Here is an 18,930-nt window from a genome sequence, read left to right as displayed (position 1 = left end):
AATAATATTTTTTACTAAAAAAACCTAGCTAATGCCCTCGTAATCATTATTCTGCTAAAAAAATGTTTATTATCGGTTAATTTAGTTAATTGACAAAAAAATATTTATACCGATTAACCAAACCGAGCCGATGTTAGTATAAAAATCCTTAACCGATTACCGACCGACTTCTGGCGGTAAGCGGTCGATAGGCAGTAAACGATTAATCTACCCACCCCTAACTCCGAGGCACTAACTAAGAGCTAGTGTTTGCGTGTTGATTTATGGTCATATCGATGCATGATTATAATATTGTTTGGGTTTATAATTTTCAAAATGTGTAATTTAAAAACTTTATTTTAAAAGTGCATATAAACGTTTGATAAAATCGCAGTTTTACATTTAAAATTGTGCGTTTTTTAAAATGCATTACTTACTTGCAATTTGAAAATGCGGATTTTTTAACATTTTTTAAATTGCAATTTTTTGAAAACGCATTCTCAAACTATACATATATAGTTTAACACTAACTCGATCAATTTAATTAAATGAGTTAGACCCCTAATCCTAACCAATTAATTTCATGTTAGGTCCGTGTCCAGTTCGTAAGTCGTATAAAAAATTATAAATTTTTATATTACATGCGGAAAAATTGGTATAAGACTATATTAAATTCGATGTGGAATTTGCGATCTATGTAAACAGTTGTGAACCCATAAAGGCCATAATGCTTTGAGTTTCGGACCATAGATGACTAAACCCTCCCTCTAATGCTTCACCCACTCCCCCAAAAGACTCCTCCGAATGACACCCCACATCACTCTCCCAAAACCCCCACAAAACCCTCTAAACCAACACAGCTTTGAACAAAACTACAGGCAAGTTTGCAGCCTCCTCCTCGACCTAACGCACTCCAGGTCCCTCCCAAAGGGCCTCCAACTCCACGCACACATCATCAAATCAGGCCTCCAAGCCATCCCTCTCCTATCCCACCACCTCATCAACTTCTATTCCAAGTCCCAACTGCCCCTCCTTGCCCACCAAGTTTTCGACGACGCCCCACGTAAGTCGTCCACCACTTGGAGCTCGGTTATCTCGTCCTTTGCGCAGAATGAACTTCCTTTGCTTGCCCTCGACCTCTTTCGGCGAATGCTCGGTACCCAGGTTCGGCCCGACGACCATATATTACCGAGCGCGACGAAGTCGTGCGCGATTTTATCGAGGTGCGATGTTGGGCAGTCTGTGCATTGCCTTGCTGTGAAGACTGGGTTTGAATTTGATGTGTTTGTGGGGAGCTCAATGGTTGACATGTACGCCAAGTGTGGAGAAATTGGATATGCTCGGAAGGTGTTTGACGAAATGCCTGAGAAGAACGTGGTTTCCTGGACTGGGATGATATATGGATATGCTCAGTTGGGTGTGGATGAGGAGGCTTTGAGACTATTTAAGAAAGCTTTGTTTGAAAATTTGGATGTTAACGATTTTACACTTTCGAGTGTTGTACGGATTTGTAGCAATTTGACGCTACTCGAACTGGGGAGGCAAGTACATGGGTTGTGCTTTAAGACATGCTTTGATAAGTCAACCTTTGTAGGTACTTCTTTGATTTCGTTGTACTCTAAGTGTGGAGTTATCGAGGGAGCTTATCGGGTATATGATGAGATCCCCGTTAGGAATCTTGGTTTCTGGAATGCAATGCTAATAGCTTGTGCTCAGCATGCGCACACAGATAGAGCTTTTGAGCTGTTTAAAGAGATGGAAGGTGTTGGGATGAAGCCAAATTTCATCACTTTTTTGTGTATGCTTTATGCTTGTAGCCATGCAGGGTTAGTTGAAAAGGGGCGCTTTTACTTTGAGCAAATGAAGGAGTATGGAATCGAGCCAGGGGATCAGCACTATACTTCCATGGTGGACTTGCTTGGCCGTGCTGGAAAATTGCAGGATGCAGTTTCGATTATTAAGGAAATGTCCATGGAGCCAACAGAATCTGTATGGGGAGCTTTGATGACCGGGTGTAGAATCCATGGGGATACTGAATTGGCAGCCTTTGCTGCTGATAAAGTCTTTGAGTTGGGTCCTGTGAGCCCAGGCATACACGTGCTACTCTCTAATGCTTACGCTGCTGCTGGAAGATACGAGGACGCAGCCAAAGCCAGGAAGATGCTAAGGGACCGGGGGAAGAAGAAGGAAACTGGTTTAAGCTGGGTTGAGGAGGGAAACAGAGTTCACGCATTTGCTTCTGGGGATAGGTCTAATGCAAAAACTGAAGAGATTTATCAGAAGTTGGAAGAACTTGGGGAGGAAATGGAGAGAGCTGGTTATGTTCCAGACACGAGTTTTGTGCTTCGAGAAGTGGATGGTGAAGAGAAAAAACAGGCAATTAGGCATCACAGTGAAAGACTAGCGATTGCATTTGGGCTCATTAGCTTTCCACCTGAAAGGCCAATCAGGGTTATGAAGAACTTGCGTGTTTGTGGTGATTGTCATACTGCAATCAAGTTTATGTCCAAGTGCACTGGACGATTGATCATTGTGAGGGATAATAACCGGTTCCATAGATTTGAGGATGGTAAATGCAATTGTGGAGATTATTGGTGACAGGCAAACAATTACAAGGGAAGTTTTTTTTTTTTTTATATGACGTAAAACTGTTTAAGGCAAGGCCACTTCATGATCTATCCCGGTTGGATAAACCCTGGATGTATGACTCCACCGTAAGAATCATGTATGGGTTGACCAAGGACTCGAACAGTGAAGCTCGTAGTATTAACCAAACGAATCGATAATTTAAGCTAACCCTTCACAGTTGGAATATTTTTCCAAGTCATTATTTGTTATCTTGTCAACTATATCATTCTTTGGCCATTAAATATTTTCAGATGGTCTTGCATCTCCATTTCTTCCATACACTGCTAAATGCATTTCTCATGGGGTATCTAGACTCTTGTCGTTTTGAATGGACGAGCACAGGTTCCCCGACTTTATATCTTGATCAGAAGATCATATATAGTCCAGGCATTCGTAGGTCAACGTACAAGATCAACGTATTAGCACTATTATTTTAAAATGATTACTCACATTACAATTAAAACTTTCTAAATTACTATGCTATTAATATAGAAAAACTTGTCAAATTACAATTAAAGCTCCCTAAATTTTTCTTATAAACCCTAATATCACGTGATAAGAAGTTAATAGGAGACCCTTTGCATTCTATCCATTTTTAAACAATTAATCTTCTTTTAATTTTTAAGATTTATATTAATTTTACAGAAATTTCTTCTAAACCAGTTTAGAGGAAATATCTTCAAACTCATTTAAAATAGTGTCAAGTGTCTATAAACATTTAAATTATTAACATCATTAATAGCAGTTTACTAACTTAGACTAAATTTAATGTGTATTTTAAATGTTTATAAACACTTAGCACTATTTTAAATGGGTTGAAAGATATTTCATCCAAACTAATTTGGAGTAAATTTATATCCCTCACTGAAAACTCTAGTTCCGCCAGTGACAATTAGTATAAAAGAGGTTTATAGCCGTATGGAGGATTGATTATTATTTTTTAATTAAAAAAATAAAAATAAAAAGAACGAGAAGCATGGTTAAATCAGACACGCACGAGGACTTATTACTTGTATGTAAAAGACGCCAAACCACTTTTTTGACTAACAAAATATGGCCTTGGGAAATTGGTAAATAAATACTTTTGACTCTTTTCCCATCCAAGCTAGGAAGGTTGTTCTAAGCTACTTTGGTCAAATGGTTAATCTAATATAATTAGTGATTAATTAATCGGTATTAACAAATTTCAGGTCGGTTAATTCGGATCCGGCTTAGGTGCGGTATGCGGTAGCCCAAAACTGAACCAAACGGTGCAGTTTTGGGAAGGGAAAAAAAAATAATTTTTTTAAAAAATATAATAAACAATTATTTAAGAATTAAAAAATATAAAAAACTAATAATTAAAAATATTAAAACAATTAGAAAAGTTTAAAAAACTAAAAACTAGAAAGAATTAAAAATAAAAAACCAAGGGCAGCCCCTTGGCCATTTAGAAAGAAACTCCAAGAACACCGACGCCATGTCATCTGGGTGATCCTTCGTCTCTTTATGACGTTCTTGTAGATTCAGTGCATGTTCTTGCTCCATCAGATCCATAAAATTCATGCCTTCAAGGAAAATCAGGGAGAGGTGGGAATCAGAGAAAGCACATGATAGCCTTCACCGGTGCCGGAATCGACGAAGATCCACCCCATGGCCTTTGGGAAACACAGCTCAGAGGCGCCATTGTGAGTGATATACGAGGATTACGAATTGAAATGGGTGTTGCTGGTGGAGTGAAATACAAGGACCTCATGGTTTTTGGAGTTTTGGGTTTCTTTGAATTTTTCCTTTTGGCTTCCAATTTTCTGTCACTTTCTCGAGAAAGTTGGAGGAGGATAATGGAAATGCAAGTTAATAGGTGAGATTATCGGCTGGACCTGCAAAGGATTGAATTTTTCAAATGGTTTTGGGGTGGCCGGCCACCCCACCCCTTTCATTTTTTTTTTTTTTTCTTTCTCTTCTATTTTTTTAATACTTTTAGTTTTTTAATATTTTTAATTTTATTTTACTTTTTCTTTCAAAAAAATTATTTGTTATTGCCCAAACGACCCCAAACTGGGTCGTTTTGGGCTACTGCATGGTGCGGTAGTTTTCAACTACCGCACCTAAGCTGAATCCAGTTAATTCTATGCTTAGTTATAAATATACATATTTTGTTGGTCTTTTCAAAGGGTGCTAAATTTTAATTAATTTTTCTAACTTGGTTTACTAAATTTTTAAAACTATAATCTTTCTTAATTATATGCTAAGACAAGGCAATACCTAGAATAAAAGTTGATAACAAAAATGGCCACGTGCTTCTCACTGTAATTGTTTATTTTTTGGGTTCATACACGGTGTGTTACATCAATTTATTAAATAGATTTTGTAAGATTTTGCAGGTTTTGTATGCAATTCACCACTTTATTAATAATTTTGTAATCTTTTTTTTTTTTTTTTTTTTTAAGTCTTTTAATCTTTTATATTAAAACGCAGCATTTTGTTTATTGTTTAATTGTTAATTTGTTTTGACTTTCATGCTTGCATTTTAAACCAATTTTCCTTGTGCTTGTTTTAATATTGGTTTTCTGTCCAAAAGATTATCTATCTACTATTTAAAAAGTGATTTAATTAAGAAAAATGATAAAGGCACACTTAAACCCAATTTTGACCAAACTTTTCTCTTTAAGTTAAAAAAAAAATTGCCTGTGGAGGAGAGAGAGCCTTAAACTAGAGAGAGAGAAATTTAGTTTAGAAGTTTGATTTAAATTGTAGCTGTATCACACCTCTTTAATTAATCTCATTATTTTTTAAAATACAAAATTCATAAATATAATTTTCTAGTGATTAATAAGGATTTTGACTAAGGTTATCAACACTTTTTTTCTTAGTATAAAAAGTTATCAACACTTAACCAAAATAACATCTACTTCAAGTTTATTATTTAAAAATATATATATTAAAACCCTTAAAAGAATCAATTTCATTTTTCCATAATAAATTATAGCATTCACATTGGTTTATGTATATTTTTATGTAAAATAGCTAATTAAAACTCACTTTATCTAGTTTAGCAAAGCATTCACATTGGTTTAGGTATATTTTTATACAAAATGGTTAATTAAAACCCACTTTATTTAGTTTAGTAGAACATTTCACATTGGTTTAGGTATATTTTTATACAAAATGACTAATTAAAACTCACTTTATCTAGTATAGTAGAGCATTCACATTAGTTTATGTATATTTTTATGCAAAATGGCTAATCAAAACCTACTTTATCTAGTTTAGCTAATGAGTTTTTAAATACACCATACATTCGATTATCTTTTTTTTTTAAAATTTTTTTTTTATCTATATCATTTAATTTTTTTTTTTTTATATATAAGCATTGTATTTTTTTTCTAAATATCATATTTTTCAACTTTTGTGAAAAAATAGATGTAGAGAGATAAATAGTATGAGAAAATTTTGGAAAAATAGAGATTTGAAGAGAAATAATAAGAGAATTTTGGGAAAAAAGAGATGTTGAGAGATAAATAGTATATTAATGAGATGTATATGTGACTAATTTTGGCTACATGTAGATGGTTTTTTAGAGCATTCACATTGGTTTATATATATTTTTATGCAAAATAGCTAATCAAAACCTACTTTATCTAGTTTAGTTAATGCGTTTTAAAAGACACCATAAATTCGAATATCTATTTTTATTTATTTATATCATTTAATTTTTTTTTATAAGGATTGTATTTTTCATAAATATCATATTTTTCAACTTTTGGAAAAAAAAAATATAGATATGAAGAGAGAAATAGTATGATAACATTTTGGAAAAAGAGAGATATGAAAGAGAAAAAGTATGAGATAATTTTGGGAAATGAGAGATATGGAGAGAGAAATAGTATATTAATCGGCTACATGTAGCGGTGAATTGTTCACAAATGCAAAAATAATAATAATAATAATAATAATAAAATATATATTTTATATTTGAAATGCATAATCCAATGTAAAGGATTTTATAGTGTTTTACTTATTCATTTTATATAAAAGTAAGAAATGGTTAAGCGTTTCCAAGATGTAACTCAATCGGCTAAAAACCACGCCTCATAAAGTGGTGGCCATTAGTTTGAATTCACCTCCCTCTTGTGTGGACATGTAAAAAAAAAAAAAAAAAACGGCTAAGCCAGTGTGAGTGTTCAATGAATTTTTAAAAATACTATACATCCTATTATTATTATTATTATTATTATTATCTATATCATTTAAGTTTTATTTTTTTATTTTTTATATAAAGGATTGTATTTTTCCTAAAAATCATATTTTTCAACTTTTGAGAAAAAAGAGATTTTGAGAAAAAAAATAGTATGAGAAAATGTTGGGAAAAGAGAGATGTGGAGAAAGAAGTATTTATTTAGAGGCTACATGTAGCGGTGCACCATTCACAAATGCAACAAAAATCTATTTTGTATTTGAGATTGCATAATTCAACAAATAGCTAAGCCATTGTGAGTGTTTTTTTTTTTTTTTTTTTGACATGGGAGATTCAAACTAGTAACCTCTACTTCATAAGTTGTAGTCTCCAACCGATTGAGCTATTCCTTAGGGACAACCATTGTGAGTGCTATAAAGAATAATTCAAGTGAGAAAAATCCTAAACTACTACAGTATTCAAACAATAGGGAAATTTCACTTACCCTTCATGAATTGTCACCCCATCTGCAATATCTTCCTAAAGTTTAAAGCCTCTCAATTTAGTATATCGAACTTTTAATTTTTTTCAATGTCCCCTCTGTTAGGATTTTATGTTAAATCCCAACAAAATTCCCAAAATATCCTCATTTTTAGAAAAATTGAGACATGGGTATTTTTGCAAGAGTAATGATATAAAGTTCTTACAAATATGATGTGGCATTTAAAATCACCGATAGATCAAAATTCAATAATGATCCTCTTAAATTCAATAGTAATTTTAAAAGTCACATCACATTTAGGAGGACTACAGTTAAATTCGAACCAACATCTTAATCTTTGCGAAAAAAAAAATTTCTCTTTTTTTTTTTTTTTCCTTAAACAAATAGATGTATGTTAGGAAAGGTTAATGGAAAAGTTAACCGATGAGGAGATTGTAAACAAAATTTGCAAATGTCAAACGGCATGGACTGTGAAGCAAGACGACGCCGTTTTTTTTTTTTCCTTCATGTTTCTGTCTGAAGCTAGAAATTAGTTTTCAGTATTGTCATTGCTGGGTGTTCGTAACTGAGGGAGGTTGATGCAGGGTCTGACTATCTGGGGTCACACGCTTCTCTCTCTGAAATGGAATATCCACCCACCATTTACTTCCCAAATAAGCATTCTTCATTCATTCACGTTTTTCATTCAAATGAACTGAATTTCTGGGAACTGGGAAGCCACTTTTCTTTGTTCTTCTGGGTTTCTGCTTTCCTTAGCTCTTCTTGATATGATTCTCTCCTATTAAAGCGCCCAGAAATAACCAAAAAAAAAGATAATTTCTTTTTAAAACAGTCGATATTTGATTCCATGTACTGAAGGTGTAAGGGTCATTCGAGTCGTGATGGCCTTTGGGGCCGTTTCATGTGTGTGGGAAAGCTTGGGAAAGATGCCCCTCTTTCTCTTCTTCAAAGACACAAGGTGGGATTCATTGGTTGTATGTACAGCTTTTTTGGGTTGTTTTCTGGGTACTGCCACTGGTGTTGTTATAGCGGTTGTCGTTTTTATATATAAACATTGTTGGTTTATATTTTTTTCTTTATTTAAACTGATAAAAATCTCACTGAGAAATTCCCAATCATAGGTGTTTTATTCAATCTAATATGAAGTATGGTATTTTTTTCCTACTGATATGACTGAAATGTAAAACTAGTTCTTTTTTTTTTTTTTTCTTTGTCTGTCCATCAGGCCCTTTGTTTTCTTTTATTTGAGTACTGAGCTTATTTGATTTTCTTTTAGCTGAGAAGTTGTTTTAAATGTTAAACTTGCAACTTTCAATGGCATTTTCAGGAATGTTTTCAGAAACGATGAGCTAGGCAAGGAAATAATGCAGATCGCACTCCCATCAGCGCTGGCATTAACAGCAGACCCTATTGCTTCTCTAATAGACACAGCATTCATTGGCCACATAGGTTTGTGAATTGTGCTGACTGTTCCTTTTTATTTGTTTATTTTCTTATTTCAGAAAGCTTTTGCATTGTGTTTGTCACATGTTCTACTTCTGTTCAAGTTGTCGAATATTATGTGAAGGGTGATCATGATGCTATGCATCTTAGGATAAGATTTGGGAAGTCTCTTAATATTATATTTTTGTAGGATGTATTGCCTTACTGTCTAAAGAAGGTTACCTAATTTATGTGCATATGCATCAATTTTATTGTGATTGGATACTGTCATTGACTCATTTTCTCCTTATATGTGTATGGTGTCATTAATTCTTGTTCAACAGTTACAAATATGCTTAACTATCATTTTTATCAATCATCAGGCTATTGAAAATTGTGCCATTATATTACTATTTGGTTCTGGTCTTGATTCATATAGGTCCTGTGGAGCTTGCTGCTGTTGGAATTTCTATTGCTGTTTTCAATCAAGTCTCAAAGGTAGCAATATTCCCACTTGTCAGTGTCACAACCTCATTTGTAGCTGAAGAAGATGCTACTGAAAGATTAAATACTGAGGAAGATGACCATGAAACTGGAGCAGATCACAATGGAATAATCAACAAGGGTTATGCTGTACTCAATCAGGAGATTGAAATGGAAGAGCAGACACCACAAGTTGGTGTGCTTTTTCTCTTCTTCCCCTTCTTGTTTTTGTTTGAAAACATGATTAGAATAATTGCTATCTTTTTCCTCCCCTGTAGAGTTTTCTGGATTGTTCTGTTGCCTATTAACGTGTTATGGCTTTTGTCTTATTTTACAACCAGAGTCTATTTACAAGTCATACACGAAAACAAATGACAGAAGGCATAATCCATCAGCTTCAACAGCATTGATTATTGCTAGCCTGCTTGGTTTAATACAAGCTTTGTTCCTCATATTTTCCGCTAAACCAATACTGAACTACATGGGTCTAGATTCTGTAAGTTTTCTTTTGTTAGTGCTAGAATCACTTGGCTTTCATGCGTGTTGTTTCTCAAAGCCTGTGTGTTTCTAATTCTATAAATGGAATACCTTGACCTTTTTACGCCAATGGAATGTTTCATGTTTTTTTTTTCCTATAGAGTAATGCTAATAAGTAAATGGGACATATAATTACTCATTATTTTTACTTACTTTTGAGCAGCCTGAACTGACTTGGGTTTGGACTAACTATCTTGCAAATCTCATATGAGCACTGAGCATACACCCAAAGATCCTTATAGAGGAGCTTCCTTAAAACTAGTAGGATATCTCGTCTGATCATTTTCTTTGTTCTTGCTGTGCTAGCAGTTTTAGTTTCATGACAATGTTACATAAGAGCATATGCAGCAGGCCTTTACTATGGGGCACTGCTATTGAGTATGAAAGACTTTCAGTTTTTTCTTGAATTCAACCAATAAAAAGCTATACAATGTTCATCATATTTTGATACCCTTGACTAATGAACGGTAATTTTTACACTAGTTATTTATAGGACTGCGCTAAAATGGCTATTAGTCAAAATGATAGCTATTGTAGCCCTTAATTACACCATAAATTAGGAGATAAACTAATATCGATCCTCAAGCAGGTCCCACACATGACATAATCGATCCCCCAAAATTCATGGTAAACAAGAGCCTTTCACATTATTTTATTTTGACTGTCATGAGAGTTTGCCTTATTTATATTGGAGTGGAAGCTATTCTGATTCTTTATTGGAGTGTTGATGCGAAGCCATACGCTAATTGCTCACTAAAAATGGTTGAATATATTTGTAAGTCATAACTTAATGCTTGTAGCATTGCAACGACGTGATATTGCTCCTTGAAGTTCACCTGTTGATTTCTTTTTCCACCCAAAAGTTGAAAATTTTGATACCTCTGTTTTAAAAGGGCTTCCAGTCCCTCTAGCCTCCATTTTTTGTTCCAATGTTCATATTACTATAATCTACATATAATTACTGCAGTACTATTCTGTTCCTGTAGAATTCTCCCATGCTAAAACCAGCCCAACAATTCCTCACATTGAGGTCTCTTGGTGCTCCAGCGGTTCTTCTCTCTCTGGCCATGCAAGGTGTTTTTAGAGGATTTAAGGACACAAAAACTCCTTTGTATGCTACCAGTAAGTTCTCTTTTGATTGGGTCTTTTCCGCATTTCCATCAACTTTGATGAGGCATTAGCAAATCAACAGAACTTGTTAGTCTGTATTTGGACGTCAAATGGAAATAATCAAATGAAGACGCTTTATTGTTGTTTAGGATTTGAAACAAGCATCCTTTAATTAAAAATGAGAAAGCCTTTGTTCCCAATATTGTGGTTTAGGATTTGACACATGTATCCCTTTAGTTAAAATGAGGCACCTTTGTTCCCATGGAATATCATTTTGAGGATCTGTGTCATGATGCTCTTCACATAATATCAATATCTTCAGTGCCTATAAGTCCAAGACGGGGTTTGCGTTCTATGGATAATTGTGCAAAATTGAACTAGCAGAAGGATGTTTAAGTAGTTGCGTAGCTAGTAGGGCTGTTAAGTGAGCGAAGCATCTCGCGAGCAAGCTCGGGCTCGGCTCGTATAAGCTCGGCTCGTGCTCGACTTGAATATTAAATGAAGCACTTCATGAACACAAATCCTGGCTCGAATACTAAACGAAGCAAGCTCGGCTTGACTCGGCTAAGCTCGTGAACAGCTCGTATAAGCTCGTAATTAATTATAAATCTCATAATTATTAAAACCTTAAATTGCATTTATATTTAAGTGTTAGAGAATGAAAAATTCTAGACCCTTCGTGATCAAAGAGAGAGAGAGCAATCATTAAAAAGACATCGATTCAATTAGAGCAGACTTAAAAGAAAGGAAGAAGAATCAAGCAGAAACTATTGAAGGAGATTGCGAAAGACATAAACTATTGAAGAATCAAACAGACCCAAACACTATCACTACCTGTCTGGTGAGCGAGAGTGAGAGAGTGGGAAATGAGAGTTCAGGTGGAAGATCGGTTGTGACTGGTGAGGGGGATTGAGAGAGAGACGTTAAAAAAATATTTTTTTGTAGGGGGCGTTGTCCCAATGCAATCTGAATGCAACTTGTTAACTTGTCCCACATTGTTAAGAAAACATCAATCTCCAAGTTTGCTTATCTATAAAAGGATGCATATCCTCTCTCTTTGAAACCAAATGCCTTGCTGTATTGACTCAGGCTCCATACTCGACTAGCCAGGCTAAGCAAATACTCATATGCAAACTAACTTTTTAAGCCGTTTAAGAGTACTTGAAGTTAAAAAAAATTTATAAAACCAAAAACATTAAATATAAGAGCCAGCTCGCGAGCTGGCTCGGCTCGACTTATTATTAGCTCGAGCTCGATTATTTTGGCTCGCACTTGAGCTCGACTCGAGCTCGAGTAAAATTTAAACGAGCCAAGCCTGAACAAGGGAAGCTCGCTCAAGCTTGGCTCGTTTACACCCCTAGTAGCTAGGCAGTTAATGTTTGGTTTGCAGAATATAGCAGATGGTGACTTTAATGTGCAAACTCAAACTTTAGCATGTAACATAATTTAACTGCTTGCAAAAAAAGTATTTAACTATTTTATGCTTACAAATGAATAAACTCAATTGTATTTAATTACTGATTGAAGTGTTATTGAAATAAAAATCTTGATATAATTGGATGCTAGTTTGTCTTCTCTTTGCTTAAAAGAAAGAAAAAAAAAATTCCATGTTTGGCGTTTTCAAAATTGCAGCCAAGTCTTATCCATTAGTTTGTTTATGCATGTAGTGGTGGGAGATGTAGCAAACATCATTCTAGACCCGATATTTATCTTCATGCTCAAAATGGGGATTAGTGGAGCGGCCATTGCCCATGTTATTTCTCAGTAAGTGTTACTTTTGCACTAATTAAATTTCCATATTTCCTGTCTCTGACTAGGCCAGGATGTCTTGATATCCTAAGTCTCTCCACTGCTATTTTTCACTTGGCATCTGACCATTATAGGTACATAATCGCCCTGTTGCTCATGTGGAGATTAATGAAAGAAGTTGATCTCTTACCTCCAAGTATCAACGATCTACAATTTGGCCGGTTTCTTAGTAATGGTGAGGGCCTCTATATTTTCTTCAGTTACTTTTCTGCCACAAAACAATTATCAAAACTCAAAATAAGAATCCATGCCTTAGGCACTTTTTACCCCAAATTGGTGGTTTTCTACAACGTATCTGATTAGCCACACTGTATGTACTTTTTGGCATAAGACCTTTAGAGACTTTAGGGAATAATGTTTTGATGTTAAATGGGGAGGGTGTTAGGTTTTATGTTGGCAAATTCAGTGTCAAACGAGTTTCAGTGTAAGTCTAAGTTAGGCTGTCAAGTTGGTTCTTGAGTTGGATTCCAAATTATGTTGAAAAATTGAATATCGAGGACTGCTGGTTGAAGTTGGTCGCAAGGAGTTCAAACATGGTTGCAGTGCATCTCAAAAAACTGAGTTCCAGAGAGGCTCGGTTGCAGTGGAGGTCAAAGGACGATCAAACGTGGACTTTCTTTAAGTATATTAAAGCTTAAGGTCCTAAAGGGTTTGGTCGTAACGCGGTCGATCAAGGTTTGAATGAGGTTATTTATTGAGCTTGACAAAGAAGCCTCTGAGAGCCTCGATTACTAGTCTGGTCAAAGACAATTTGAACGACAATGTTTCATAAGGAGCCACAAAGATGACCGGTCACTACCCCAGTTGTACAATGTTCAAACGTCGTGTTTATTGAAGTAGATTTGAGACACTCGGCCGACGCCTGGTCGCACAATGTTCAAACACCGCCACTAAGAAAACTACGAAACCCTAGCATGCTCGAACGCATCATTAACCTGTTCGAACGTGGTGGCCTCAAACTATGTTTTTCACAAACTGTCTTTCACCTAAACTTCAGGTTTTCTCAAGCCTATATAAGCATCTTTATGCACAATTTTTAGATAGACTCGAGGCCTTTGTTTTGTGAGGTAAGAGAGAACTATAGAATCCTTATGCTTTCAATTCCTTACCTCTCTTAGTGTTTTGTTAAACCACTCTAAATTCCTTAAACCTTCAAGCCGCCGGAGTTCCGCGTTGCAAAGGAGACCAAGTTGAAGATTGACCAGAGTTCTAAAGCTACTACGGTAGAAGATAAACGGGTCGACTGTCTAGGTACAAGTCAGGTTTTAGGTTTCGTGAGTATGAACTGATTATATATTTAATCTTCTATAGTTTCTTGGGTTTGATTGCCCTGGAGTGGCTTTACTTTTAAAAATTATTTTTTAAAAGGTTTCTACTTCGTCACCAAAATTGTTGTATTTAATCTTTTTACTGCTATTATTAATTTTGGTGATTGTTGTGTAGTTGCAATTTTTAAATTGTTTTATTTTGCTAGAAAACACCTATTCATCCCCCCTCTAGGTGTTATTTAGGGCGGTTTTGAGATAATTTTAGAGAGTTAATGAAATGGTGTAAGCCAGAAACTTGATTGCATGGACTTCTTAATAGATGATGAAAGGAGCCAAGACCCAGTCTATTTGCTTAAACTCTGGACTGTAAAGTTTATGTATATGTATATGTATGTACCATCTGAAACTCCAGTTGTAATTTATCCTCAAGAAATAGATGGTTAAATGTTATTTCATCCAATGTTGCCTTTTATTGGCGCTGTCTTTCAGTTTTCTTGTATCCATCTTTGTTACCAACTTATCATGGCATTCCAAATCCACACCAACCTTTAGTGTCAACTTTGAACAATGTGTGCAAATACATGTGCGCTTGGGACACAGACATCAATGAGAAAGTTCAAAGAAAGTTTTATGGTGGATTTGTGAAATGTCTCTGATATCTTTTGGGGGTTGGCCTTCTTCTTAGTTGGTATGAGGACATCACAAAACATTATAACTTTCTTCAATAACTTACCTTTGAATCTCACATGAATGTGCAAGTTATGTCAAAATATTCATGTAAGGATACAAATTGTATCAGACAAATTACATAACCTGCAACATCTCTCAATAATTTTGCTTGAAATTCACTCGTCTGTGCAAGTTATGTCACTGGATTGATGTAAGAATACAAGTTATATCGGACTACCAACCATATAGGTGAAAAGTAAAAGACTTATATATTCTTCTCTACATCGGGTCTCAGTGCATTTCATTTAATTTGCTAGGTATTATTCATCACATATCAGTTTCTTTTATCTGTGGACTCATATGCTCTTAATTTATGATTCTTAATGTGCTTTTATAAGAATTTTTTTTTTTTTCCTTTTCCATGTTGATCTGAAGCTCTCAAGTTTGGTGTTCTTTTTCTTCCCTATGTATCATCTTCATTGTCCTTCTCAATCAATTTCTAATAGTTACTGGTCTATAATTGTCATACACTATCCCTGTTGACTGGTGTGTAACATATTTTATTTTCCTGTGGTTGGATTCAGGATTTATGCTATTGGTGAGGGTCATAGCTGTGACATTCTGTGTGACCCTAGCAGCATCATTGGCTGCAAGGCTGGGAGCAACATCAATGGCTGCATTTCAGGTTTGCCTACAGATTTGGCTGGCAACCTCTTTGCTTGCTGATGGGTTGGCTGTTGCTGGACAAGTAAGATACATATTTTTTCAATCAAATTCAAATACATCTACCATCATCACCTTTCCACATTTTTATACAAAGACCTGTGGTCGACTTGTCAAGCGACAGAAAATTGTATGAAATAAATCAATGGACAGTACCTTAAACTCCAATCAACATATAAGCTTCCCAAAGAAAAATTAAAAGAATGATGCATAAATCTTATAATTTTACATTCTTTCCAGGGAGGTTATTGGAAGCCTCAAAGGAGGTTGTATAACAACTGGATGGGTTCCTTGTTTGTATTCTGTGCTGATGTACATAGGTTCCTTTCATAGCTTTGGGGTTTTGTGGGGTGCCTTAACTCTGTCTGCCTTTATCTGTTTCTTCTTAGCTATGGTCTCTGAACCTGTCAGAAAGCATCTTATAATCATACGGCTCAGAGTATTTCCTTTCAAGTTGAACGGTCTCTTAAGCATGTACTGAGATATGTCTTTACTGGCTCTGCGGGACTTCATTTCTTATCATATTTAACTCTACTCCAATCAAACTATCCAGAACCAGAAGCACGTTCTGTTCTAAATTGTCTCCATGGTTGACTGTAGTGACAACTTTTTTTCAGGCAATCCTTGCAAGTTCATTTGCGAGGAAGGATTACGACAAGGCCACAGCAACTGCTTCTCGTATACTGCAGGTCTGCAAATTTTTAAGATTTAAGTATTATTTATTCAGCTTTCCGTATTCTGCGTTGCTTATGGTTCTGTAATGCAGTTAGGCTTGGTTCTGGGGCTAGTGCTCTCAGTCCTCCTCGTAGGTGTATTACAATTTGCATCGAGATTATTTACAACGGACGTCAATGTTCTGCGACTCATAGGTCTAAGCATCCCGGTATTCTGTCCCTCCTTGAACCACAATAATGTTCTTTTCCAGTTTACATGATCCCCAATAATTTTAGTTGTTCTTGTTAACTAGTTTGTTGCAGTGACTCAACCTATCAATGCTTTAGCATTTGTTTTTGATGGAATCAACTATGGAGCTTCAGATTTTGCATATTCTGCTTACTCAATGGTAAGTCTACCAAACACTTGGTTGCTCAATGCTCCCACTGCTACTTTCCTTTTATTAACAGATTTATCCATGCAAATCTCTCATATAATTTCCATTCCCTATTGTCCCCAGGTTTTGGTGGCATTTGTGAGTATAGCCTGCTTATTTACACTATCCTCGAGTTATGGCTTTATTGGTATCTGGGTTGCTTTGTGTATCTATATGACTTTGCGCGCATTTGCTGGCTTTTGGAGGTAACTTCTTTTGTAAGAAAGAGTATTACATCCCTGATTTCATATATCTCATTTTCCTTGGTTAGTGGCTTTTACCTGTTTGTTAAGTTTGAAAACTACCCTTTGTTAAGACTTTTTAGAAGGTATTTTTAATTTTTTGTTTGAAAAAAGTGTTGTTACATAACATAACGTAAAAGTGAAAGTAGTTTTGAATGCTTTGTGTTTTGAGTTATTTGTTAATTTTGCAGGATAGGGACTAGAACGGGGCCCTGGAGATTTTTAAGGGGCTAATCGCAGCCTAAAAATGTTTTGTAGAGTATTTATTTGTTTTCCATATTCCAAATATTGTTGCCCTGTCTTTCTTTCCCAAGGTCAACAGGAAAAGATGAAGAATTGTTAAGGGATGGCACTTGTATGATGTATCAGCCAACCTCCAGAAATTTTCATTTTAGAGGAAGTAATTGTTACAATAAGTCTATACTTATTGTAATATCCTTATTTTTTTTCCATGAATGATCTACCACTGGAGTTGTAATATCCTTATTTTTGCTCCTAAAAAGACAAAAATACCCCTAAAAATTAAGTGGGGAAAAAAACCAAGACCCACAATACGCCATGGACTGGTTTTCTTTTTAATTTTTAATTTTTTTTTTCTTTTAAAAAAAAAATTAGGGGTATTTTTTTTTTTTTTTTTAAGGCAAAATGGGAGATATTGCAACCCCTTTGGTAGATGGATATGTTACATTAACCACATTAAAATATTGGGGGAAGGGATATTGCAAATTAAATGGTAGATTAAGGGGATAAACATACTTTTTCATATGGATTACTAACGATAGTGAGGCTAACCAAATGAGTGAGAATGAGAAAATAAAGAAAATGAGTAATGCTGGCTTGTTTGGGTTTGCAATTTTTTTTCTATTCTACTTAACTAAATTTAAAATTGTGAATATCGAGAAAAAAAATAGTAGAGATTATAATCACATCCACTTCAGAGTTAAATAGAAGTAAAAAGTTTTGTTTTTTAAGTGCCTATTCAACCCATATCACCTAAGTTGGTGTGAAACAAATGTAATAAAATGATTTATTCAAAGAAAATGGGTTATTATTTTGTAAGTAGGTGAAGGAGAAATGCCATTTCACTATCATTGATGACGTGGTATGTCACATAACTATTTCGGTAAGATATAGCAGTAGAAAGGTGAGTCATAAATACATTGTGCAGGGATATTAAATTATTCAAATTGAAAGTAGCGGGACTAAATTGAAACGTACATTAAATTTCCATTATGATATTTGTATTTTTTTTTTTTGGAGGGTTCGCACAAGAAGGGGAGAATAATTCGAACTAGTGATTTCCGCTTTATTAGATGTGATCCCAACTCATTGAGCTACTTCTTGAGGACGAATCAAGTTCTTTTAGGACGATATTGTTGTCTTTACAAATGAAATGTCACTCTAACAAATATATTTTGTAACAAAACTATAAAAAATAATAAAATTTAGTTATTAAATTAAATAAATAGTGGTAATTTAGTTAGTGCAAATCTCCCAAAGTATACTTTGCCTGGAACACATTTTTTATAATGGGTTTTGTTTTGTTTTTTGTTCTAGGCCAATTTCGAATAGAGTTATTTATTTTTGGTTTCTGACCATGGAATGGGTCTGTCCTTGTTTGGTGTCTTAGTTTTAACCTCCACACCTACTTCGTACCCCCATCTTTTATGTTTCTGAAAATTCTGATGTCATAATTATGTGAGTTCCATTTTTTAGGATGAGAATGTAAATCTAGGGTCATTATTTTACGGATAATTATTATTATTATTTTTTTAAATTGGGTTAGAGAAAATATTTTCAATCAATTCCATTAAATTGACATATCTACTACCAGCACGTGAAAATCATATGCTCTAAGAATTTGCTCTAACACAATTTGGAGGTTGTCCTACTAGATTACTAGTTTTTAATGCAAATAATTCCATGAAGATGACAAACACCATCTGATTTGGTATGAGTTTGAGCAGCATAATTTAACACATCTATGAAAGCAAAATTGCATGAAGAACGCTACATAACCTACCATCTAACACCATAGAAGCCAATAGATTTCGACTCCTCCAAGCCATTTCCATGGCCGAGGTATGAGGCAGATGGTTTGAACTTTGAACGACAAAATTTGCCTGAGTTTGAAAAGCTTCTAACCCCATATGGCAATACATAGGCAATTACAATCAAAACTTTGTTTTTCCTTTTATACACCATTATCACCTAACTACGAGCTCAATATGTTAAAAACTCTTATACTCGTTATCACGACTTTATTTTATATTTTGTGTCTGTGTGCATATGACACAAGTTAGGGTATCATG

General features: G+C 34.8%; 1 protein-coding gene across 1 annotated transcript; it reads left to right on the top strand.

Moving 5' to 3' along the window:
• Nucleotides 1–734: 734 nt before the first annotated feature.
• LOC132191784 (uncharacterized) lies at nt 735–17,082 on the top strand. The gene is made up of 16 exons (XM_059606881.1): nt 735–2,573; nt 2,642–2,739; nt 4,162–4,447; nt 8,092–8,223; nt 8,593–8,714; nt 9,127–9,366; nt 9,512–9,666; nt 10,694–10,829; nt 12,485–12,581; nt 12,701–12,801; nt 15,148–15,311; nt 15,904–15,975; nt 16,053–16,169; nt 16,254–16,349; nt 16,461–16,582; nt 16,810–17,082. Exons 1-16 carry the CDS (start codon nt 784–786, stop codon nt 16,850–16,852), a joined length of 3,771 nt encoding a protein of 1,256 aa, XP_059462864.1. The 5' UTR covers nt 735–783; the 3' UTR covers nt 16,853–17,082.
• Nucleotides 17,083–18,930: the final 1,848 nt, after the last annotated feature.

This window comes from Corylus avellana, chromosome ca9 (assembly GCF_901000735.1).
Source record: "Corylus avellana chromosome ca9, CavTom2PMs-1.0".
Lineage (NCBI taxonomy): Eukaryota > Viridiplantae > Streptophyta > Magnoliopsida > Fagales > Betulaceae > Corylus > Corylus avellana.
Note: the sequence above shows the minus strand (reverse complement) of the source record. Positions and strands in the feature narration are given on the sequence as shown.